At 45.6% G+C, this 27,133-nt stretch overlaps 1 protein-coding gene across 1 annotated transcript in view; it reads right to left on the reverse strand.

Moving 5' to 3' along the window:
- LOC122416051 (uncharacterized) overlaps positions 1–26,565 on the reverse strand; it is a 59,679-nt gene extending 33,114 nt beyond the window's left edge. Inside the window, exon 1 of the mRNA XM_043428721.1 lies at positions 24,567–26,565. Coding sequence (XP_043284656.1) covers positions 24,567–24,811 — 245 coding nt within the window. The 5' untranslated portion in view covers positions 24,812–26,565. The remainder of the gene's footprint in view (positions 1–24,566) is intronic.
- Positions 26,566–27,133: the final 568 nt, after the last annotated feature.

Raw genomic sequence — 27,133 nt, forward strand, 5'->3', positions numbered from 1 at the left:
CGAGAAAATTTCCAGCGATTTTTCAGGGAGTTTTGCATAGAAATGAACGAGTTTTCGAATCGAGGCGCGGAGATTTTTCGATGCCGATTTCCGATTCCGGGAAGATCGTGCGACACTTTTCTTTCGAGCTCGCTCAAACAAACGGTGAATTTCGTCCCCGAGGGTATCTCAGCTGGTTTTTCTCCCTCTGGCAAAGAGATTCTTCGCCGTAAGCGCGTACCCGGCGCGCTGCGTCCGCTCTCGCGAGCTCGTTCTCCAGTCGCGTTGACGAGCGCGTGAGAAAGAAAAAGTCGCGGGACGTGCGAGAGACAAAACGGAATGAAGAAAAGGGCCGAGCGGGCGGGGGGAAGAAACGAGAAAAGAGATTAACGGGAAAGCCACTGTACGGTGAATCCTGTTGTCAGCCGATGACGGCCGGTCCCGCAACGAATATCGTCCCAACTGACGGTATCGTCGACAACGAAAAAACTGGGAGGAAAGTATCGCTGCGAAAGCGGCTCTCAGGATTGCGGCTTTCGGGAAACTCGCCCCCCGCGCGCTCCTCAAATCTCGGCCACCAGATAATTCGCTTTTTCGTAATTACTTTTTGCACCGGAATATATCGACCGATTCAAAAATATCGAACGTCACGGGGCACGGGGATAACGAAATCGGATCGTTCATTTTCTCGAGGGCTTCCAGGCCGTTGCTATGAGCAACGAATAAAATATGATCAATCGTTACCGAGGCGAGGTCGAAAACATCGAACCGTCGAGATGAATTTTAAAAAACACACTCCACAGAATTCACCGACGAAACATCAATAATCAAACGCAGAATGATAAATATCGAATTTCGTTGAAATTTTAGTGAAAAACAATTCGCCTAATGCCTCACAAACTTGCAAATTAATTCGATTATTTTCCTCAAGCTTTCCCACTCGCCGTGCACCGACCATCGACGAATACCCGATAATTTCCAGCCACTCGATAACTGAACGGGTTACATTCGGCGAACGAAAAAACCGACGTTCAGAGTTTCGAGTTGCTTCGAGCGACATGACTGTGCATGTCTGTTGTATTTTTCATTTTAAAAAACTAATAAACCAGGAATAATGGTTTGTCGAATTATTGATTTTTTCGATCGTTTCCCGCCTGGATGACGCTGGTCATGGAATTAAATTTTTATGTTTTTCTTTGCAAAATAAATATTCTGTTTTCACGACTCGAATTTGTAACGTTGTTTTTTTTCTCTTCAAAAAGCATGTGGTTTCTGGTAATAACTTGCGCTCGGGAAGAGTGTTTGGACGGAAAACAACGGGGATAAAAATCGTCAAACATTTTGGTGCAAACAGCCCGCGCACGGCTTCGAATTTCGGTGGGATTTTTTATTGAAAATTTATATTTATTGGACAGGAATGGAAGTGAGGATTGTAAAATGGAATCGAAGAAAAAGAAATCGATACGAAAGCCACGAATTTTGGGAATTTGGAAAAATTTGACTGAATTATACATTCGAAAGTGAAACGAGAATCGACCATTTTCCGAGGAGTTTCGAAAATAAGAAGGTAATTCGGTGCGTCGAAGAAGGCGAATAATTGAAGGGCTCGACATTTAACGGCAGCAGAAACGAGACTCTGCTCCGTTGATTTTACAAACTAAGATATTTCTCATGTTCTCGCTTATCCTCCTGTAGGTCGGTGATCGTACAACGTGTAAACAGAGATTTTATCGCTCGATTCGATGGGGGATTGAAACGAGTATTTTTAGTTGCTCGAAAGACGCTCGCGACGAATCGTGAATAATCGAAACACCGAAATCCTCCGATCGGCGGAGGCTCTTTTCGTTTTCCATGCTCAACGTTACCAAAGTTCGGTGGAGTTTGAATTATTGAAAAATGCGGATTGCGATATCGATCACTCGCTCGAGGGAGAACCAGTCGAATAATCAGATTTTGAAAAATTTCTTTGAAGGCGAAAATAGTCGAACGGAATTGGCAGCTAAAACGAATGTCCCTCGGTCGCCTCCTCTCTCGATATTTCGTGCTTATTATTTATGTATAAAGATAATACGAAAAGTTCTTCCGAACGCTCTTTGTTTCCCAAGCGCGCGCGTTCGCGCTTTCAGTTCGTCGAATCGTTTATGCCAGACGTACGCGCGCGAGCGAGTGAATGCGTCGGTGTGTGTAGCCTCACACATTGTCTCGGTACGAAGATACCACCCGCATGAGAACGAACACGCGATACGCGGCGTGTCTCCAGCGGATTTTCGACGCTGCTGGCCTGCCGGCTGACAGAGCCCGCGGTGGGCTTTGCAAAAAAGTAAAACGGAAAATACTTGATAAGCCGAGTCTGGGAGTCGCGGTGACGAAGCAAAAAGATACGAGTTCTAACCGAATGCGAAATTTTAACGCCACGAAATTCCGCGACGCCGCTCGGACTTTTGCTTGCTGTTTCCGTCCCGAAGATTCCTCCAAAATCAGCGATTTTCCGGTCTCCGAATCTTCAGTTATTAAACCACGTTATCGAAAAAGTTTATTCCCTCAACAAACGTTTGTATATCGACTCCAAGAAACTTGGGACTATTAACCTAAAATGGAAGCGAATTTAAAAGCGATGAGCAGCGCCTAAAAGCGAAGATCGAGGAATTTCGTCGGCGAGGAAACAGCGAGGAGGTTCCCTGCTCCCGAAGCTTTTATTTCTAAAGGAGGTTGACGCGAGTTGTTCCCGCAGGGCGGCTGCTCCTCGCGCGAGAGAGTTCAAACGGATATACAATCTCCGAGGAGCAACCCGTTTCGTTTTCTCTCTCCCGGATGAACTTGGGACTCGAAGGTAGTGTGTGCGCGCGGGCGCCTGTGAGTTTATACGCGAAGAAGGACGGAGCGAGGAAGAAAAAGTGCGAGAGGAGCGAGCCCGCGAGAGAAGAAGAGAGAGAGAGAAAAATCGTTTCGCAGCCACCGTCATCGTCCTCGTCGCGTTTACGAACAAAGGGACTCATAACCGCGCACATTCCCCTCTCGCCTTATTCCCCTGAAGAGATACGCGCATCGGGGACAAGCGGCCGCGAGCGAGGAAGGAAGAGCCTGAAAAAAGTGCGAAGAATCGAGACGAAAGAGCGAGCGAGAAAACACACTTTTGCAAGAGTTGAGATACACACGTAAGAAGCCCTTTGGCTATTGTCGCTGTCCCGTGTGCGCTCTTATCGCCTTGTCTCGCTTCCCCGGGACCAGTGAGGAGGAGCGAGACAGCGAGGAGTCGTAAGAAAAGGAGCGAGACGTAGATGAGGAAGGAACGAGAGAGAGAGAGAGGAGGAGAAAGCGAAGAGAACGGGGAGGCAAAGGATCGCAGGAGGATCGTGGGAGGCCCGAAGTGAAAGGGAAGATGAAAAGGGTCGCCAGGATCGAGAGAGATGAGAGAAGAAGAGGATAGGCAGCGGGTCCGGTGAGGCGGAGAGCGAAGGCAGAAATAAAGGGAGCACGAGAGGCGATAAAAAGACCGACTTCGTGTCTGATGGTAAAGCACGATTCACTTTCTTCTTTCTTTTTAACCTTATCCTTATTCTCCTTGACCACCTTAAAGCAGTTCACTCGCTTCAATATCGTTCAAACACAAAACAATCGTTTCTAGCATTAAGGAGCGAGGGCTTGCGAACGTTTTTACGAACTCTGCTTACGAGCTCGAAATACGAAAAAAAGCTCAACTCGCCTGCCGAGGCAGAATGGAGGCGAAAATTCGGGAAAACTTTCCAAGTGCTGAATAACCCTGGTTAAATAATCGTCAAAAACGAGGACGATGACTCACGACAAAGTTGCAGAGTTGAGAGCGTTCGAGTGTAAAACAACGTGATAAAATTAGCTCGACCGCGCGGCGGTTCATTCGACGACGCATAACCTGGCAAAGAGGTTAAAATTTAAATTTGAGGAAACTCGAGCCGGACAGAGCCCGCTGGGAGTTTCCAGGAAATTGGATTATTCGAAAATTCGATGTTCTTTCGTCGCCGCTGCATATCGAGGACGGAAAATTTGTTGGCTTTTCAAAAAACATTGGCAATCGCGGAGAATCTACAGGCACAGAGTTTGCGCGACTGTGGGCGAGAGCAGCGTCAACAAATTTTTCCAATTTTCTAGTCCATTGTTTCGGCGGGGTTTGGACAAATGGAGTCGTTAAACGGAGCGCGTTCAGAACCGGAATTACGGGGACCGAGCCGATCCGACAAACTGCAAATTTCATTCTACTCTATCGAGGAAGAAAATTTTGTGAAAATTCCCGACCCCCCCATTGCGCTGAGCTCAATCGACGGGACATAAAAGCGAAGGGAAAAGGTGCTTTGGGACGTCGCCGCGGATCAACCCGAGTCACGTGACTTCGAGGATGGGCGAGTTGCGAAAACCGAGTGAGAGCAAGCTAATGAGGCTTCTGCGAATCCGAGCCGGCATATCCTCGTGCAGGGTCGTGCGAATCGTTGCCCCATCGCTCTTCTTTCGTTCGCGTAGCCACGTACGCGCCGGCAGCGCGCTCATATTGCTCCGCCGACGTGTGCAAGCGAATCGACATTTTCACGAGCTGCTCTGCGTATACGTACGACGACAAACCTCTTCCTCGAATTTCCGCTTAAATCGATCGATAACTTCCCTCCTCTGGCCACGTACGCTCTCTCCTTCCACCTCGTTCGATAACTTGCTTTACAGCACGGCGGACGACGCGACGCTGGACTTTGCCTCCTCGAATCACGAATTATTCGATCGAAATTTCAGGACGAAATCACCATCGAATCCACGGAAACGCACAGTGACCAAAAGATTTCTTGACCGCCTGAAAAAATCGAGCATCGCATATCCCCGAATGATGCGGGCCAAAACTTTCAACGCCCGACAAAACGCTTCCTCGCGGCCTTTTCCTTCGTTTTCCACAGCTCGAGTAGCTTCCAATTACGCAAACGCACATACGCACGTGAATTATACCGCCGGAATAGATAAACCGAAGGAAAACGGAGCGAAGGGAAGGCAGCTGAGCAGGCTGAGAAGGCTTATTATTTTACACGCATCTTTTTTCTCCTTATCCCTTTACACATCCGTACACGCGCGTCTTCCGCCGTTACAGGAAGACTCTCGTTTGTGGCTCCTCTTAGATCGCAGGCCCGCAAGAGCCAGTTAGCGAAGACCGGGACGGCGATGAAAGCGTACACCTGTTCCTGGCGATAAGAAGATTGCGAAAACGCTGCGTTTCCGTTGCACGCATGTTTAAGCGAATATTCCTCTTCGGATTCGTATTTACACGAAAATATGTATTTCGATAGTTTTCATTTCGAATGCAATTTTAACAGACCACACGAATATCGAAAGTTCAGATTTTCAAATTCAAAATGGAGAGCACGTGTTTTATAGACGGACCAGAATATAGAGTAGCAAAAATCGAAAATGAATTTTTCGAGCCCACAAAACTTGGATACGCCGAACAGCGATGGCTCGATAAGGCGAAAGTCAAAATGGCGATGTTTCAAATTGGAGATGACTTTTTTGGGCTCTTTATTTCGATCGACGTTTTGCCATTTTGACCGTTCGACTTTTTGGTGTTTCAGTATTTAAACCCCGATAATATTCAATCTTTCGTTATTATATTTTCGAAATTGTGAATATTCGGAGTATTGCTGACTGTAGTAATTTATAAATCGAGAGAGTGATGGACGAATTTTCGGAAATACGATATTTTACTCGTCGTTCTATGGGCGATTGTCACATTCTATTTTCGATGTAAACGTGCTTCGAGCCTTGAAGTTTCTACTTTATTTATTTTCGACATTCAAAGCTCTAGTCATAGAATTCATCTGTTTTTCCATATTATCATTCGAAGTTTATAAACTCGAGATTTTAGCCGCTCGAAATGTGAGTCATTCCAACATTTAATCCCCACCCGGCACGAGGAGTGTTGACAAACGTTACGAATTCTGGATAACCTGCGACCGGAGCACGTCGGAGAATCGATCGCAAAAACGATTATTTCGGTTGAGCGTTTCTGGCAGGACGAAAATGACGTTTGGGGATCAGTAAAGTGATGGAAAGCGATTGACGCGCGAGGGGAATTCGACATTTGATTATTAACTTTTCAGTCGCAAAGTCAGCATTCAGGATGGAAACATGCTCGCGGGAGATCTTCGGAAGTCGGTAATTTTTGACGTCAAAACGTTGATTGTAAATAGAGTAATTTTCTGCGAAAAAATTTTAGCAAACAGCTCTATTCCAGGCTGTTAATTCCTCGATATCGTGACGCGCGAGGAGGTTAAACACAATTCGATTTATTTCCACGTCCCTGGTGGGACCGGTGGGGCAAGGGAAGGTTATTTCCGGCGGAGCCGATCCTGCGAGTGCGAGTGGCAATAAAATGTGAGAAAAATCGCGAAAGCCTCTCGATAGCGAGGAGGGGACCGTTATTGATTGTTCGCGTATAACAAACCTGCTCGAGGTGTATCGCAAGGTAGTACGAAGGAGAGAGTCTCTCGGCGAGAGTTGCAAACAGGAAGCGGTATTCCGGTCTGGCTTTTTGTAGACCTCGCGCATGTTACCGAAGCCCGAGTTCGAGCCGATGCCTCAAACTCTCACCCCTTTTGTACGAGGAACGCTTCGGTAATCGACTCACGCTCCGAGCTGTACATACGCCTTGAAAGGTGGCTGAGTCTTCTCGTTGAATTGAGAGACAAACGACTCGGATGGAGTTTCGTGGGGTTTTTCGCCGATTTTTCCATCTTTTTTACAATTTTCATGAAACTCGAGTCGCTGAGGATCGAGGCGATAAAATTTCGTCGGCAATCGGAGCTCGAAGTAACAATCCGTTTTGCTTTCTTCTTCATGAATTTGTTCGTTAGTTTGACGAGCTGAATTCCGCGGAACGTAAAAATTCCGCGAAAGCCTCGTTAAAATCGGTTAACTCGTTGTCGAATCGAGTCGAATAAAGAGACGGAGTAAAAGGAGGCGGAGCCACGATTTCGTTAATTTTATTGTGCATACGAAGGAGCGATGCCCATTGAAAAATAACAGGCGAAGAGGGGCTCTTACGCTTTTATTACGGGCAGCAAACGCGTATATATTATGCGAAAGAGGAACGGAGCGAGAAGAGCGAGAATAAGAGCGCAACGGAGAATAACTCGATCGTTTAACACCCTCGTAAATGTAAACTAGAGCCGCACGCTCCGTCATGGGGCTTCGAGCCGTGTGTACATTCTCACGTTCGAATTTGCATATATTAGTCTCGTTTTGAGCGATTATTTCGTTCATTCGATACAAACGGAGCGGAGTTTCCGGCCCCCGAATTCAGGCCTTTCGATCCTCGCCGATAAAAAGTGGAATAAGAAGCTTTTGACCGTCGATTGGAATGTCGGAAAACTGCGACGAAAATTGAGCAATAAAGTGGAAAGCGAGTTGATCCGGAAAGAGTGGAAATGCGTAAAAAAAAAGCTCTCACTTCAAGTTCCTGGCGGCGTCGTTTGGCGTCGATGCAGCCACGCTGCTAATTATCAGCGTCGAGTGTTTCGATGAAAAAGCGGAAAAAGTGGAGAGCCGATGGGAAGCGAGGTGGCGGGTGTGCTGTTTTTGCTTCGCGGAATTCTCGGATATCGCGAAACGATGAAAGACCCAACGCGAGGGAAAATGTGCGAATAATAATTACGTCTCTGCGGAGTCAATTGCAGAGGGACGTAACGATTGGAATAAAATCGCGTGACGAGGATAGGCGCGCGTGTGCGTGCGTGTGAGTGTTTGCATTCGCGGAGGATTGCGAAGGAAGAATACTCGAGGGCATCGTTGCGTCGGTCTCCGCCGAGAGCCAACGACGCCGGGCTCGCGAGCTCTCAAATTCGAGGGAATAAGGGAGCAGGCAAGGGCGGCGGCGGGGAGAGAGGATGACACTCGGCTATCATCATCGTCCCCGTATAATCATCGTCTTGGCATAAAACCGCAAAAGGCGAGGACCTTCCCAGAGTTGGATTCTTTTCGCATACTTATGTGTGCGCGCGTCCTTTTTACAGTTTCTTCGAGTTCTACGACTATTTTTTCGCATCCTCGCGCTCTCGCCGTCGTGTCCTTGGACACGCAGCGCGCCGCGGAGAGCCCCGAGAGGGGAGGGGAGGAGCCAAAAGAACGGGAGCGAAAAGAGCGATATTCGTGAGCGAGCAGGACTATCGAGCCTCATGAAAAAGAAGGAGATGAGCCAGCAGATGAGAAAGAAGAAACAGGAAGATAATGGAAGAAAAGAGAGCAAATGAGCCGACGAGGCAGACGAAAAAGGGATAAAAACTCGGCGAAATAACGCGCGGAGAAAGAATTCTCTAATGCGGACTCTCGCGTGAGCCAACTGCCAATTCCTACCGAACCGTATGCAACTTTCGATCTCACTCCCTTCCTCACTTTTTTCATCTTTTTTCTAACGATCAAGCGCGTCTTCGAGGCTCTCGTTTCGCGCAATTTTCAAGCCCCGATACGCCTCGATCGGTCTGGCGCGAACCTCGTAAGTGGCTTGCCGAAAGGATCGTCGCGAGTGCGCAGTGCAATTAGCCAAATTGCTCGGGGAAAGCGCGCCAGGGTTTTTCGTGCTCGAACAACGAACATTCTTGGTTCACCAAAGTCGTCGAGAGCGTCAATGAGGAGAGGAATGACGAAAGTGAAAAAACCAATTACCCTGAAATTCGCGAGGTTCGTTAAGCTCCAGTTTTGTTCGGGAACGAAAAATTGGTGAATTGCAAATCTTTTTCGTTGGAGTCATGGAATTTTGAGGGAATTCGTCGCGTTGCCCGTTGAGCGCGGAAAGCGATCGCTGGAACGAGGTCGAGGCTCGATGCTCCTCCTGGAAACTGACTCGCGAATCGACTTTTTTTCGACGATAAATCGTCGTGTCTGGAAAGCGAGGCAGGATCGATGATTGATTCCGAAGAGTCAACGACCGAGATAAGAAAGCGAAAGAATCGGCTCGCGATAAGCACCATCAATTTCTGGAAACTTCGTGGCCCGCAGTGACGGCAGCGGGATAAAAAGACTCGAAGAGCTCGCGGTTCCGCATCGTCGCGTCTCATACGCTGCGCGCATTGATATTTTTATTATTTGTCCAGGAGGTCGAGTTACATCGAGCTATTAACGAGACTCTCGAGGGAGTGGGGAAAATGAGTCATTGCGAGAGAGGAGACGCCGAGATCATGAATTTCGCAACCTCAGCACCGCGTCCGAAGCTCGGGAAGAAAACGGCACGCGGCACCTCGTCGCTGCATCGACAAACGTCAGCAGTTAAGCCCTTCCCCTCGACACAACGAGGATGACTTTTCCTCCCGGTATTTCGATGACGACAACGCCGTTTTCTTTCCTCGTGCCGGATCAACGAGGTTCTCGAGACTCGAAGGTGAAGTGAGTCTCGAGTTTGGAATTCACCGCGATCAACGACGCGCTCGACGAACGACGATCGCAGAACGGGAAAATGCAGGAAAAAAACCGCCTCGGAGCCAATTTTGAAAATATTTCGTGAGACTCGTATGAAAATAGAAAATTTTGGGGATAAAGAGACTCGAAAAGCTCGAGTTTCGAAGAGGCAAAAATCGGATGGAAAAGGGAGCAGAAAATGCTGGACAAAAGCTCGGGAAAACACTCGACTCGAGTTGACCTCTCGAAACGCGAGCCACCGGCACGTCGGGGTTCGGTCACGGCGCGAGGCTCTCGAAAAGAAGGTCGCGGGGGGCGGGCAGAGCCGCGTTGAAATGCAACTGCATTCGCCTCGGTGCGCATTTGTACTAATGTCAAAAAACAACGACGAGGGAGAGGACGAGAGCGAGCGGAGGCGAGAGGAAGGAATAAAAATGAGGAGAGAAGGAGCCCGCGTAATCCACGAGGGAGCTGAAAGAATTGTTGCCGCATTCTACTCCGGACTTGGCCTTTCCTCGTATCGTATATATTTCTCTACCGGAAGCAACCGGTACGTCAAGAGCACGAAATATAGAACGGAATACAACACGAGCGTGTACAGGGTGCGCCGAATGACGAAACATCCGAACCCGAATTACCAAATAAAAAACTAAATCCAAAAACGTTTTTCATCTCCGGCGAGTTTTCTGTGCGACGCAACAATCCCCATAAAACTGGAGCGTTTTATCGGCCTCTATGCGTCTCACTGATTTTCTCACCGAATCGGATTTCCCCACTTCGGAAGGGCTCGGGAGATAAAAAATATGGATTTTTTCGAATCAAGTTTTAGGGGGAACTCGATCATTTTTTTCCAGCGAAAAATTTCATTCTCGTTCCTGCGAGTTTTGGGGGAAAAGCTGTAAAAATTTAAGCACCGGACTGACTCTTTTTGCGTATTCATCGCCGCGGGAGAGATTTCCTTGATTCGACTCCGGATTTGACCTTTTCTCGCCAGTTTATTGCGACGGAACTTTCCTCGTAATTATCCCTCGCCCAGGGCCCTCCACAAATGAACATAAACGGTGCAAGTGCGACGTTCGAAGTATAACGGGGACCGAGCACGTGACGAACACTTCTCGCTACTGTCCGGCCAGTGTCGCCGATTACTTTGCTTTTTACTGTAAAGCCAGAATAATACAGCAATAGAATTAAGCGACGAAGAGCGGAAAGTAAGCCGGGTGCTGAGGCTTGTAAATATAACGAGGCGCCTTAAACCTTAAGGTGCTTTATTAACAGACGTTTTGGAGGGGCTGGTGCTCCACGATTTACCTGAGCGCTCGCGCACCAACTCTTTAATCTCTTCGGAGCCACGAAGAGCTCCGAAAATTATTCATTCGGACGTTTCCCTCGCGCTTTTGTCCCCCGATTTATTCACTCGGACTCTCCCGTTGTTTATTCACTGCGAATCTGTCCGGCTCGGAGCGTCCGGGAGGGAGGAATATCGAGGAAAATGGAAAAATGAAAAAGCGTCGGAACGAATGGTCGGGATTTCTTCGAATAATATGAAAAGTTTCTAACGCTGCCGCGTCATTCGGGATTAATCCGGAGCTGTGCTCATGCGATAGAGCCATTGTCAAATTCTTGGCTTCTCGACGAAGCCCTAATGCCCGCATTTCCAGGAAACGAGTCCCGGAAAATCGATTCTCGTTAGAAGCGCAGAAGCGTGCAACAACTGCTCGACCTTCGACGTTGATTTTGTGTCAATTACCAACTCTAATTCCTCGTTGTTCTCCTTCCTGGAAGCACTCGTTGCTCGTAATCTAGTTTTCGATTCGTCGCTACGGTGCTCGCAGCTACGCACCGCTCCTTGTGTTTCTGCGACCCGCAAACGCCACGAGGATCTTCCTAGGCGCGAGTGCGCGCCAACGTTAAGGGGGGTCCTGCTCTAGAAAGTCGAAAAATCGATTGTTTTCGGGAATATTTTTAAGAGTACAGAAACATTTTTTCGAGTCTGATCGTCCAAGTTTCTCAGCTGCGTACAATGTGGAGATCGTAATTATTGTCTGCGGGTGGGGATCAAATATTGGAATGACTAAAATTTCGAACAGCTAAAATCTCGAGTTTATAATCTTCGAATGATAATATGGAGACAGATAGATTCGACTACAGCTTTGAATGCCGATAATAAATAAAGCAGAAACGATGACTAAAATATCGATTTTTCGGAAATTCGACTATCACTCTGTCGATTCATAAATTACTACGGTCAGCGATACTGTGAAAATTCACAATTTTGAAAATATAATAACGAAAGAACAAATATTACTGAAATTGAAATACTGAAACACCAAAAAGTCGAACAGTCTAAATAGCGAAACGTTAGAAAGTCGATCGATCAAAATAAAGAAAAGCAGTGGAGCCCCAAATATACGCGTCTCACTCACTCACTTACTCAGACCGGTGATCTCCAATTTTAAACATCGCCATTTTGACTTTCGCCTTTTCGAGCTATCACTATTCTGCACATCTGAGTTTTATAAGCTCGAAAAATTCACTTTCGATTTTTTGCTACTCTATATTCTGGTCTGTCTGTAAAAAAATAATTACTCTCCATTTTGAATTCGAAAATATGAATTTTTGACATTCGGATGGTCTGTTAAAATTGCATTCGAAATAAAAACTATTGAAATATATATTTTCGGGTAAATACGAATTCAAAGAAGGAATTTTTGATTAAACACGCAATGTGCTGAATATTCCATCGGGAATAAGAATTTCGAATTACTTATTTTTCTCCAAACTGATATTACAACTTTAAAAATTTCGAAATATCGACCGTTCTACAATTCAGTTATTCGACATATTGAACCCCATCCTTGTCTGCAACAAAAATTCCAATGTTTTTTCGAAAAAATTGCGAAATTCTATATTTACGAGTGATATTCTTCTTTTTTAGAAGCGCCTTTTTTTCAAACTCGCTAAAAATATAGAATTTCGCAATTTCTTCGGGTTCTCATAGGTTCATACGGAATGAAAATATGTGAAAATGGAAAAAACATTGGAATTTTCGTTGCAGACAATAATTACGGTCTCCACATTGTACGCAGCTGAGAAACTTCGACAAAAGCAGACTTCGTGCATAAATCATGTACTGATTAGTATTTCTCGCAATGAAACAATGTTTTTGTGATCTTGAAATATCCTTGAAACTATACCGAAAAGTTCGCTATGCCGAGTTATTTTCTTCATCCAAAAACAATCGATTTGAGACTTTTTAAAGCAAGACCCCCCTGAATTCGATTATTCGAAAGCCATCGAGTTCCGATAATATTCCGACGATCGAAAAACATCGGAGCGTAGAATCGACGAATCGCGCTCGTATGGGAGCAGCTCCTGGAAATCCTTTCGATTTAAAAAGTGAAATTTCCTTATAAAATCTTCGTCTTTGTAATTTTTGTGACAATAACGAAAACGCCCGTGTATCAGCGAGCTGGAGAAAAAACGCGATAAGTGAAAAAGTGGTCGGTGAGCTCGGTGCTGCCCACAGCACATGCTCGCGCTCTATCATTTGCTGCAAACGCGCGTACAAAGCTGTTTTACGATGCACGCTAGCAGCAGTACGTATTTTCTATTATCCGCGATACTCGGCTCGTTTTATCCTGCGTCTCTATCGGGTCTCTGCTATTTCTCTCTTTGCACATATGACTCGGTGCGCGGCGGCGGCGGCGGCGGCCGAGTTGTGCAGTCACTGGATGCATTGTCGATCCACCCAGCCGTGGAGTTTGCCTCCGACTGGAAAATGCTTTTCCGCGAACCGATTACACTACGAGGCGCGTAGCACACACTCGCGAACTCTTCCACTCCGCGTTGTGCCACGGTCCCTCTCCCCAGTCGCTTTGTCCCTCTCGAAGTTCCCATTCCGGCGCCCGGCGCGTTTCTTTCAGCTCGTTTCTCAGCACGAACCGAAGCATTTTTCTCTCTTTTCTCATCGCTTTTTTTGGTGGGACGAATGCTTTGAGGGGGGCGGTTGAAAAAATGGCGAGCCCGCGACTTTCCCGACGGAGTTGGATTCCGCTGGTGAGTAAATTAGTTGATTGGAGCGAGGACTCTTGTCACCTCCGGATTTCTTTGGATATTAAGAAACTGAGGATCGAAGTAGCCGCGGGAAGTTCCCGATTCGTTGAAACCGAGGGAAACGATGATCGAGGGAAGCAAAAAAGTCTCGATGAAATCGAATCGAAACTGAATTTTCCGGGTTCAATAAAAACTTGGCAAGCTCGACGAGCCCTGGCCAGTTGAAAATGTAATTAAAAAACTTTTTCATCGCTCGATTAATACGGCGGGCGAAGTCTTCCCTTTCCCCCCCCCCCTTCCCCCCCGGGCGCACCGAGAATGCCGACACCTCGCCAAAGTTTCTCCAACGGGCCGCGAAGCGTTCGTTCCTTTCTCATAGACCTTCACCTGGAAACGAGAGAACGAAGTCGGTTTTCCTCGTCCAATGGAGTCGGTGACCAACGAAAAAATCTAACCGAATTTTTCGCGTCGCCCTGTCCCGAGGAGCTCGCGTCCCCAGAAAAGCTCGTCCATGCCAACAAAATTAATTTCCTAACTGAAAAACCTCGTAACGAGGCTCGAGTAATTCCAGTGCCTACGTACGAACCCGATGAATGCACGAGCCGAGGAGTGCGCCGGCGATTCGCCGATCGGGACAAAGTGCAGCAGCACGTGTGCAAAGCTGTTGGCGATCGTTGGGGCTTACGGAATTCGTGGAAACTACGCCAGGGAACTGGGGGTGGTCGAGGCCGCTCTGGGAGAGTGAAAAAGGGGCAAGCGAAGTGGGCGAGTTGATTGAGTACGCGGAAACAAAAACTATAGTTGCGGGCGGTCGGCGGTGGGGCGGAAACGAGGAATTTCCACACGACCCGAGCAGCAGCGAGTCGCTGATGAGAAGAAAAATTCTGCAGTGCGTAAAGCTTCGCGCAAAATCTGGAAAAACGGCGCGCACCCGGGGATTTAATTAAATATCATTTGGCATCGGGAACAGACGACGGTGTCGGCGGATTTTTGCAACTCGACGCGGAGCGCAGAGTCCAATGGGCCCCGCTCCCTGCAGCGATGGATCCCCGAGCACCGCGGGGACGCTCCCCGAGTGAAGACGTCACCGGACACCGACACGAGGATCGTTTCCAGGGAGGGGAGCGGATCAAAGAAAGGGAGAAAGCCGCACAGGTAGTTGGATAGATGGACCGATAGATAAGTGAGCAAAAGAGCGGGGGCACGGGGACCGAGACTAAAAAACCGCAGCGTGTCCGACTGCCGCGGAAACATCGATGGACGAGGCCGATAGCGCCCGTCCCGTCCTCCCGCCCTTTTTTTCTCTCCCTTGCTTTCTCTATTCGCACAACACACTGGTGCGGTGGCTGCTTCGAAAACGGAGTCGAGCTACAAATCTCGGACGCGCGTCGATCCGTCTGTGCGCGCTCTTACTTTTTCGCCGTTATCTCCGCGAACGCTGCTTCTGTTTACACGCATTTATAAGGGACGGTACGCGCGCCCTGTCGTCGCGAGTCGATCGATCAAACGCTCGTGTCAGCACATCGGCACTCGGATGGGTGACCGCTTCGCCGAACTAATCGAACGGTGCGCGGTTTTTCTGCGCTTCCGACGAACCCCGACCGTCGCAGAAATTCGCTCGCGCAGTTGAATTTTTAGACTCCGGAGTTACCTAAATTCAAGTATTTACGATGAATTTTAGGCTTGGCGAATCTGGCCAAAGCTTTTATCGCCTCCCAAATCATTTCCAATGCGAGAATCAACGGTTTGCGGAGCTATACCTGGCCGAGGTGTGACAGGTACTGGGGCAACTCCCGCGGAAATATCTTCCGAGGTTTCGGGAGTCGCAGGGCTGAGGAGAAAAGACCAAAGAGCCCGGACGCTCGCAGACCGAAAGACTCGGCTCTGCGGGTCTCTAGCGGCGGCCTTTGGCTATAGAACCTTTACGTAATCGTATTGAAACACGAGCGCACAATCTACGTACGATTCGTCTGATAACGAATCGATTTCAATGACTTTTTCCGAGAAAACGAGCTTCTAGTTCAACGGGGAATACAGGCATAAGCTCGTCGCGTTCTGCCGCGTTGTCTTTATCCGGCGGTGTCATAAAGACGCAGGAAAATCGGAGCTACGACTCGTTCCACTCGAAAAAACATCGAAAAAACTATGAAAAATTGAGAGAAAATGAAAAATCGAGGAAATTAAGGGAAAAGCAAATAAAAATCGGAACAGTTGGCCGAAAAAATATACTCGAAAATGGCCGATTCCGGGGACAAAGGACTCTCGTACAAAGATGAAATTGAATAAGAAAAATGCGAGGCCCGCGGGCACGACGAGCACATCCGCGAGGGCGCTGTCACGCAGCAAAAACAATGCTTTTCGTTCGCTTTTTCTTTCCGCAGCGGCTTATACTCGGGCATATACAAATACCCGCGGGAAATATGCACGTGGAGGGATATGAAAAGAAACTTTCCCGGGCGGCGATGTATTGGGAATAAAAATGTTGAATTCTCCCGTAACAAGCTCCGGCGGACTCGCACGCGCAAGCGTTACGTTCCAACGAAGCTCAAAATATCACGGAGAAACATTGTTCCGGATTCGTTACGCTCTTCTTCCGTTTTAGCGACGATTACTCAGATTTTTTACATGCAGTGCGAAAATGAATTCTCGCTGATTCAACAAATTGGGGAAACAAACAAGTGAAATTCGTTTTGACTCGATCTTTTGTTGGGTCAGAGGCGCCTTCCTCCTTGTTGGGGGATCGAAGACTCGAGTCAACGAACGAAGCCTTTGAATCGAGCATGTTTTGGCTCGAGTAACTCATTTCATTGAGCTCCCAACGCGATTTCTCAATCGAACGAAAATCTTGTAGGACCAGCAAATTTCTTTCTCATCGTATTTCTTTGAATTCATTTTTTATATTTATTTTTCTCTTTAAAGTAGTTCGGCCGATCGATAAAGTACGGCGAAGGTCCACTTTTTTCCGGTAAATGCCAAAATTTTAAATTATTTCATTTACAATTTTGAGTTTTCAACACGGTACCTTATGGGAGAACTCACAATAATATTAATTGGGAAACCATTGTATGCTGTTCGAGCTTCGGAAAAGTTTGTATCGCGTGAAGAAAATTTATCACAGATTCCGTTCCTTCAAAAAAAAGCATTACCTTACGCGGCTTTCAAGAAAGAAAACATGAAAAAACTTTAGTTTTTGACGCCTCGAAAGTGAATGTCAGTCATTACGTTGGACCGCTGGTAACAGCTGATCGAACTTCGGGCAAATCCGGGAATCGCGGGAATTTCATCAAATTTATTCTTGAGACTGACTCGCGCGCTTTTATTCGTCCAGTAACTTCGCCTTTTTTTAACGAATCGACCATTCCTTTGTCTCGGTGCCCTTACACCGATGTAAACTTTCTTTCGCGCAGTAAAAATGTTTTAAAGTGTCAGACTCAATCATTAACTACATAGTCAAGTTGAAGTATAAATTTGATCTTTTATGATATTCTTAGAGCATTTTATTGCACTCTTGTGATAAAAATATTCTTAATGTAAGTGTTTATTTATTTTATTAATAATTTGGACTCGAATTTAATCAACATAATAACAAAGTTAACATTTTTTAATAAAGAATATTGAAAATCGAGGAATTTGAAAATGTAAAATTTCCGAAATTCGGTCACAAAAGTTAAGCGAAACTGCTGCGCTGATGAAACGAACAGTTTTTTCTGTTAAGGAGGCTCGGTCGCGAATGCCTGCGCAACAGAAAAAAATAATTTTTTAATATCTCATAGTTAGATTATCAATAATGACATGTGCAAAATTTCAGATGGGGTCATCGACCATTTAAGAACGAAAAAAATAGTGAAAGTTAGGATTTTTAACACGGGTCTTATGGAAGAGTCACTCTCAAAACGCGTGTCCTAAGGAATATATATGCACTTACGCAACAGAAATAAACAAAAAAATAGAGTATTGTTCTCCAAATCGTAAGGATTCAGAATATATCAAAAAAGTTTGGAGTTATCGACCTATCTAAAAAGATATTGACTGTTAAAATGTCTACAAACTGGATGTTCTGGGACGTTTCGTGACGGTGAGACAATTCCGCAACGTCGCAGAAATCAGATGTTCAGCACAGCGCTGAAGCGCATGCGCGATATTTGAAGCATCGACTGTCTAACCTGGAATTTGTGAAAAACACACGCACGTCCGGGCGTGTGTATACGCGTACATAGAGGTTAAAAAACGAATTAATTGTATAAAAACGTCAAGTTTTAACGATTAACACACAATTTATATACTTATTTTTCAACAATAATAAATAATGTTATATATCACAGGTAATGAGACCGAAAAAAAACGTAATAGATCGTTGAGTATTTCTGTATGAAATCAAGTCATTTTCAGCTGTTGAATTATTTTCTCTATATTTCGACGTTGCCACTTTTTTGTGAGCAGGATCGTAACGTCAAACTGTGCCTTTTTTCTATTCTTTTTTGATTGATGTGTGACTGATTATTTCTGTTTTAAATGATTAATAATCGTTTTATAATGCATTGTGGTAATGCAAATATGCGCATTTAAAAAAAAAAACGGGGTGCCCCGTTCATGCACCCACAGAACCCGGCCCTACGCGACCGAGCCTCCTTAAAAGTCACCCCGCGATGGGGTGGAACGTTCCGAAGTGGGACTTTTCCAAATTAAATTGGGCCTGACTCGGGTGTATCGAGTTTTCTGCGTGCGTTCAAATAAGTCGCGTGAATAAGTTCCGCACTCGAGAGAAGTGGGAGAGAGTGAGAAGAGTCGAGTGGCCAAACGGAACGAATTTCAAGACGGAATCGCACTTGGCTCGAACGCCTCCTGTGTTGGGCCTCCCGAGCGAATGCCATTGTCGGTGAAATCCGGTGCTTTTCTCGCACCTGGACAATGCGGCCTCGAGAACACGCGCCTTTCTCCGCTCAATAGCCGAGAGCACAATGGCCGCAGGAGTACCCGAGAACGCTTGTGCTCTTTTACAGAATTTTTTCCGTGTCTACAGACACGGAAACGCACGTGCGTCTCTCCCCGGCAGGGTTAAATCGTTCGTGGGGCCAGCGTCAGATTAAAAAAAAAAAAAAAAAAAAAGGCAACCGGTCACAGCCTCCGTGGCAGAGGAAATTCAAGCGGAGGCGGATGAGGAATGAATATTCTTTACAAACGATCGCTACTCCCGTCGATGAAAAATGCTCGTTGTGCGATAAACGAGGCGCCGGGGTCGGGAATAACGGAGTAAAAACTCCGGAATTCGTTGCAACCGCGCGATTCTTCGAGCACGCAAAAGCTCCCAGAGGATTCTCGTTCCGATTCCGAGGCGCTGAGAAACTTGGCAAAGTACGAGAAAACCAGGAGACGAAGAATTTCGAGCGTTTGGATAAAAAGGCTCGTCGCGAGGCCTCTCCGCTTCTCGAGGAACGAAGACACGGCTTCCGTCGGAGCCGAAAAACGGCAGGAGCGATGAGTCCGCGGGCCGGCCGGGAGGCGAATATAATGGCAAAGGAATGAATAGAAATAGATGAGAATTCGTGGCAAAGGTGTGTGCGGACGATAACCGCTCGGCGGCGGATGAAGGAGGGTGTGTCCTTTTGTGATTTCGAGGAAGCGACCCCCTCGACGTCCACCGGCGACCCGTGTCCTCTCGACTTCTCCTCTCTTTCATCCCGTCCTCCCCGGGGCACAAGCTCCCGTGAGTTTTGTGTGTGCGGGAACGTGCTCGCGCGTGTGTGAAAGCGCGGACGACGCGCCGAGGGAGTCGGGAGAGAAAAGTGTGTGTAAATTCTCTCGAACTGTGCGCGACATCTTGCGAGCTCTTCGGATCGGGGGCTCCGGGGCAAAAGTTTTATTCTTTGGCTCTCACCGCGGGGGCTCCTCGATGCACTCGAGAGCGTATCCAGTCCTCCCCATTGTACCTTCTTCCAGTTGATCTGCGATAGATAAGAATCCGAAAATCTTTCTATCATCCCCGAATGCACGAACTTTTGTGCACGCTTCTTCGTGAAAATTTAGTCGAATTGAGGCTGCGGGCTCCCGAAGCTCGCGCGGTCCCGAGTGCACATTCGGGGTTTCGCACTCGACCGCCGCTCAGCCACCTTAAGCAGGGGAAAATCGAGGCTCTCTCGTGCGCTACACCGACTCGCCGCGCTCGCGTGACTTTTCCTGTTAGGATGTATATCAGTAACGAGAAAGAACCACGGGCCGTTGCCACCACCAACATATCGCGCATACACACGAAACGCTTTCATTGAATTAACTATGACGAATTAAACGAGGTACACGCTCCGACTCAAGTGCCCGGAAAAAAGGGCACGGGCAGCCTGAACGAGGAGGAAATGTTAGCTTTTGGTGCGAACTGCCGACGAGGACGGGAGGCGAAGGAAGGAGCGAGTGGAGGGCCGCTAATTTGCCACGTGGCCGACGAGTCTGTCCCCTCGAAGGGGGCGGCAAACTTGCCTCATTTTCCTCCGCGTCTCCGTATTAGTTTTCCTCAGTTTTTCGAGTTACGCAACCAAGCTCCGAACGCGACTTTGTTCGTGGGAGGGACGGTCGAGCCGCGAGACTCGTTGTTAATCCGGTTTCTTCGAACGGAGCCGCCTCCGTTCGCAGAATTGGGCGACCACCCCTTCAGATCCAAATTCGGCCTTCTGACGGAGGAAAAAGTCGGCCGACGTTGCTCGTGCTCGAGGCAACGAATGCTCGACTCGTGCGTCGATCAATCGAACCTCGCAGTTTTCGGGGTCATTCTTTCGCCACTTTTCCCTCGGTTTTTCCCCTTTCCGTGGTGAGGATCGAGTCGCTGTTCGCCGCGATTTCGACTCAATCGGAGCTGCTGCGTCGAGGACATTTTATTCCAGAGTTGTAAATCGTTGCCTCACGACGCTGAAGTTTCCAACGCTGGAGTCCAACGAAATGAACGAAAAAAACGTTTTTAATTCACCAATTATTTATTTCACGAATCGTTGGTGCAGCTTGAAAAACTACGAATCGCAAATTTGGCAGGGAACAAAATAGGAGAATTACTGGAATTATTGGAGAGTTTTTTTCCATCATTTCGTTGGACTCCAACGTTGGAAACTTCAGCGTCATGTTGCCTCGCAAACACGAGTCCCAGCGCGTAGAGGAGAAGCCCGGAGACTTCAAAAGTTGCGAAAAAAAATTTTTTTTTCCCCATTTTTCGCATTTTTCAAGCATTTGCGAAAGAAAAAATTGCAGAAAATCGCGCTCCGATTCCCCATGTTCGAGAGTAAAAAGTGGTTGGAGCTCTTCAGACGTCCAAAAAGTGCGGCACGATTTTTGGCTGACCCGAGTTGACCCCGTCGCCCCTTAATAGAGATTTTGATGCGACGATGGACCAGCGCGAGCGGGAGAACTCGAGGAATTGTCGGGGCGGGCGAACGCGGTACATCGCGTCCTGCTCTCGCTCGTCGATGGTCCACTAAACCCGCTCGCGCGCGGAATCGAACGAACGAGAGAATAAAAGACTCGCGAATGGGAGAACGAGCGAGAATAAAAAAAAACGTTATGGAAAATCCCTCGCCGCTCGGAACGAGCTCGCTCTCCGACTTACCGCCTCCGAAACTTATTCGTTCCCGGGCATTCCCCGCTTTCTAATTCACCCCCGAAAACTCGCTCGTATTCCCCCGTCCACGCGTGAATACGACACTAGTTGAGTCAGCAAAAAATAATTGGATTCACGAACGAAAAACGATTTTTCATTGTTCGATTGAAACGCCAAAAAATAATGAATTCCGAGGCGAACATTCGATATACGGAAATTGTAAAGTTCAAAATGAAATTGTGAATGAAACAAAAAATTTTATTTAAAAACACTTCGACTCGATTGAAACCCAAATAAAAGTCAATTTCGAGGCGAATATTTCATGTGTACGGAAACTCAATTAAAAAAAAAAGTTTGAAAAAAGTTATCATGGAAAAAGAAAACTTTGAAAAACATTTTCGATGAAAAAATACTCAAAATAAGAATTTGAGTTTTCGAATATTTCGTACAGTTTCATTAAAATCGATTCAATTTTATTTTTGTCCAAAATTGAAATTCGGGCCACGGCCCTTTTTCCTGATTCTCCAATAATTATCCTCATGGAAATCCGTTATTTCCATTAACCGATGAAAATATGTAAAAATTGCAGTAACGAGGATAACGAGGCGCGGGGATATTCCGCGTAACTGCGTCGCACAGCGTTGACTTGCTCCGTTTGATCGAAGCCACAAACTCGCGTCATTTCCGGCCCGTTTCCGATCCCCTCGCGAGCCGAACTTTGTGCGTTTTTTCTGTGGCGACGGACGAGACCGTAGAAATTGGTGTTTCACGAGAGTCGAAGCCGGTGGGAGAGCGAGGATAACGAATAAACAAATTATAATGGCGTATCCACGAGACGCGATGCTATTGCGGAATTCCCAGTAAATCCGAGGCAACGATAACGCCGGAATTAACGAGGTGAAACTTGCCCGTGGTGGCTCGCAGCAATACGAGGCCCCGAAGTTATGCTCGAGAGTGAATGAAAACAAAATATCAGCAGCTCGTGCACCTTTGATGGACTACAATTATTAAAAAGTCTTGTTACGGGCTGGCAGCGACGCACTCTAAAGTTTCGTAACATTCGAAACTGCGCGATTCAACGAAATCCTTGCTCGTTAACAACGGTCATAATTCCAGTTGGATTATCTGGATTCAAGCCTGCGACGAGCTCCATTTTACGATGCGAAAGCAAAGTTGCCGCTACAAATATGCGAAATATTGATATGAAGAAAAAAAAAGACAAAATTCGAAGGATCCAAAAACCGAAGGATCACCAAAAATCTATTAAGAAAAGTGATTTAAAAGAGTCGTTGAATTCGAACGATGCAAACGTCAAAATTCACCATTCGGCTGTGGGATAATCAATTTGAAAATAATCCCCGCTTCATTCTCATAATAATCGGGGATTTTATCGAGACGAGATAAAATTAATTTTCATTGCGAGCCTCTACTCAGTTCCGCACTGAACGTCAATTTCGCTCCATTCGCCAATGGTGCTGGATTTTATCTATGAATATAAATTGCGGAATGATTGTCCTCTTATTATGTCATTTTCGTAACTACGATTATGATTATCCATTGATTCGCGTAATTGCACGAGCTTTCATTATCCGCTCATTCAATATTGTAATGGAACCTCGATGACGCGTGTGTCTAATTCCTTTCCGCGAAATACCGTCAGAGAGAACGACGTTACGCAGCTTTCATGCTCAAGTACATCCATTTCTTGATTAAATATATTCATGTAAAATGTCAATTCATGGAGTCGCATAATACGAAGAAGGTACGTCGTATTGTAACCTCTGCTGTTGGTTATTTAGGAGGGTGGATCGCGACGACGACGCTGAAGTTTGCAACGTTGGAGTTCAACGAAATGAACGAAAAAAATATTTATAATTCATTATTTTTTTATTTCACGAATTATTGATGTGGCTTGAAATATGACGAATTGGAAATTCGACAGGGAACAAAATTGGAGATTTACTGGAATTGTTTGAGAGTTTTTTTAGACCATTTCGTTGGACTCCAACGTTGGAAACTTCAGCGTAATATCGCGACGATACAATGTTGCCATGTTTAAACATATAAAGAATTTCAAAATGAGAAGATTTTTTTTAGATTTTTTTACCACGTAGCTCTCGAGTAATTGAACACTAATAATTCACGTGTGTATAAGCATATACAGTTGTACATTTGGTGCATAAGAACTTTACTTCGATTTAAGGTAACTATGCATGCTAGTCAAATGAGTGCTAAATTTTTAAAAAGCTTTTAGACCAAGTTCAACGTACCGATTAAACTTATTGTCAGTAGATATGTATTCAAGCATATTTTATTAACGTGAAAAAATATTTAAAATTATAGTTTTGCAAAACTGTCAACTGACAGATGCAAATTTCCATGATGACACATTTTCGCAGGTATTTTTCAAAGAATCATCTGTATTTTTTAACCGATTTCATTGCACCAAGTCTCATTTCGTTCGTCAACCGATCCTCTACGAATTCACCGCGTAGATTTTCCTTTAAACTCATTCCTGAGAGAAATTATGAATGAAAAAGTTTTTTCACTCAATGAACGATTAGCTGCATCAGTGAAACGATCAAGTTGAAAAAACAACTACGCGGTGGATTCATAGAGGACCGGTTGACGAACAAAATGAGACTTGTTGCAATAAAATCGATGAAAAAAGGCAGATAATTCTTTGAAAAATACCAGTGAAAATGTGTCAGCGTGGAAATTTGCATTTAACAGTTGATGGTTTTGGAAAACTAGCGTTTTTAATATTTTTACATCTTAAATAAGATATGCTGTAATACAAATCCACTAACATTTAATCGGTACGTTAAACTTGGTCTAAAAGCGTTTTGAAAATTTAGCGCTCATTTGAAACGCTCAATTATTCGATAACCATGTGGTAAAAAAATGTGAAAAAAATTGTATTTGTATACTTGATGCCAAAGAATGTAATCACAAAATTTGATCAAATTCTGATTATTTTGATTTCGTGATCCAGCACCCTCCTTAATGCAGCGATTTTCGATGACAGGTGATGGAAGATGACAGCAGGACGAAAATGTCGCAGAGAGAAAATATTTCACGAAGAACGAGTGTGTCGCGCTTGTTTTAATTTTATTTCATTTTTTTTTTCACCACTTGACAGTAGTTTTCAATGATGAAATCGTGGAATGAATATTGCGTCGGAAAATCGTTGATTTCCTAACTAACTGATCATAGTGTCCCTCAGTAAATAACATTTCGAACGAGTTCGTTGCGCGAAATAGCTCGTTTGCTCGATTCGCATTGGAGGTTCGTTAATGGCGCAAGAGTAAAGATCGTCTGAGAAATCGCCAGGTGAAAAAGCCTCGATGCGGAAACTTGTTAAAAATATGGGGGACGAAAGGAATTTGAAGAGGGAAAAATGCTCTCGCGGTGCACTGCGATCGATAGACGAGTCGACTCTCGTTCGCGGAACCTTGACTTCCCCGAAAATCCTCTCAGTCCCCATAAAAGTGAAAAAAGCCTTGGAACCGTGAGCGTTCTATTAAAAAACGAATAAATAACTCGAACGAATTTTGATCGGACTCACCATTCGATGCTTCTGTATCCACGGAGACAGCAGTGAATCGCCTTGAACGCGCCAACGTTTGCGTACTCGGTCGTAACGACCTCTTTGGTGAATCTCAAACCGCTGATGATCAAATTTTCGTAGCGATGCACGGAACAATAGTCTTTGAGCTCGTTCGAGTCGCAGCAACGCGAAAAAAACACGACGATTAAGATAGTGCTGACCATCGGCATGAGCCTCATCCCGTTCCCGTTATTCCTGCTCATCTTGATGGAATTCGGAATAAAAAATGACGAGAGAATTGAAGAAAAAAAACGGAAGGTTTTATCACGAACTTCGATCTTAATACTGTTGTTATTATGTTCACTCTTGATATATTTGTCTTGGACTCTCAAAGATCACATTTTTCCTGTTGTAACTTGATTTCCAAGCGCGGAACGCGATGTTTTATGTAAATATATGTTGTATCCGAGGAGTATATATACGTCACGTAGCGCGGTCACAATCCGTGTATAATGTTACGGTCGCCGCTTTTGTTGGTTCTGCCGCTAATCGCAAGACCGATCGGTGAATTCCGTCTTTCTCTTGTATCTTCCGACTCTCTTTCGCTCCCGGGATCTTGGGACTTCCCACGCTCGAAAAACACGATGGATACGCGCGAACAAACGCCTCAGCAAACCATAATTTCGAGGTGAAAAAGAAATGTTAAAACTTGGCTTACGATTATGACGAAAAAAAACGCGTGGAAGCAGAGCTCCGGGAATTTGTCAAAGTTTTTATAATCCAGGAAAAAACAACGCGGAGCGTGGGAAATTTTCAAACTTTTTCTCGACTATTTTTCTCGTTAGGGGACACTCACAAACTTTCGCGGTTCGTTCGCCTTTTCTGCATTTATGTTTATAGATTTCTGTGTGTACACGTACGCGAGCCCACTTGTCCGACTCTGTTTGATATTTGTCGTTGTCAAACAACGAGCGAACACGAGAAATAGATGTGGAAAGAAATGAGAAAAGATTCCGCTGCGAGCGTGTGTTCGGCTCTCGAGTTACGAGCACGAGACTCTCCTATTCTTCTCCTTTCTTTGTTTTCTCTCTTTCTCACTTCAAAGAGCACGCGTTTACCCGTATCGTATTTATCTGTACGTATATATATATGTGTTTTGTTTGCACATATATTATAGGTACGGGCACTCCGAATCATCCGCAAGACTACAGTCTTCTTTAGTTTTCAATATACCGTTCTTCTGCAGCTTCCGGTTGAAATACGAGACATTAAAGAGAAAAAAATACGCGGAAAGGAAATACGAATGGAGGATCGATGAATCACCGAACCCCGGACGGCTTCGCGCTCACACAGGCAGAGAAAAACACGCGCGTACACGTTCAAATATAAATCCGAGAAATCATTCAAGTTAACACGAGTTTTCAATATTTTTATCATTCACTTTTCCCGTAATCACGTTGATCGATCCACGAAATTTCGTTAACACGCGATCAAGAGGGTCGGACGTTTGCTCTATTTTCACAAAGTGTTTATTTTGGTGTAATTCTTACAAATCGATTCGAGATGGTCGGTGGTCTTGGTTTTTATGCGAAATTCCACGAACGAGATCTTTCGATGTCACGTCACCGGCCACTTCACTCGGGAGAAATTTCAAAATAACTGTCAAATATTTGTTGATTATTTTATTTCGAAATGAACCACATGCCCTCAAGTTTGATTCAACGAAAAACACGATAACGCGCTACCAATCTTGCTAGTGAATTTCTGTAACGTTCGTTTGAAGAACATGCATTTCGCGATATGAGCGCAACAAAATTTCCGTTTCTCACCGTGCTGACGCCTCGAGTACCGGCGTTTTACTGAATCACTGAACTCGTGAATTCACCGCGCGAGGCTCGCCGCACGCTCGGATCGCGTCGCCGGCGAACACCAGCGCCGCCACTCGTCAACCCATCAAACTTTAAATGAGCCGCCTGTTGCAGGTTAGCCTCATCTCTCACGCTCTCTAGCCTCATTCTCCGTACCGTCTCAGTCACTCTCCCATTATATTGACTTTGAAATCCACCACCGGGAGAGACTAGAGCCTTCGGTATAGAAACACTGCATCATCATTTTATCATATATGTATATTTACACCTCTTCACTGTCATCTTCTACGTTTTCATTCACACTCCCGTGCAATCTAGCCGACAATTCGCCGAAACTGTTTGATGCTGGCTCTAAATCCGTGATATACTTTTACTTTCTATATCGCAACAAAATAAATGTTTCGATTGATAAAAAATACATTTCTATAGGAGTGAATGCCATGCGACGTTGGTTTGCGTAACCTCAAAATTTTGACACCTGTGAAAAATCACGCAAAATCACCGGCAAAAGAGACTTTTTCGACTTTTAAGCGTTGTTTTATCGTTCCTTCCACAAATTCCAGTCACGTCCAAAAACTCTAAAAACATTATTGTCATGTTTTTAGAGTTTAGAGACACGGCTAAATAAACTGTTTCGAATGCAACCGAGCGGAGAAAAGCAGGCAAGGAGATTTGTTTACGTGAGTTCAAACGCGCGGAGAGAGGCTCGAAAAGAGA

The sequence above is a fragment of the Venturia canescens genome, chromosome 9 (assembly GCF_019457755.1).
Source record: "Venturia canescens isolate UGA chromosome 9, ASM1945775v1, whole genome shotgun sequence".
In the NCBI taxonomy this organism is placed as follows: Eukaryota; Metazoa; Arthropoda; class Insecta; order Hymenoptera; family Ichneumonidae; genus Venturia; species Venturia canescens.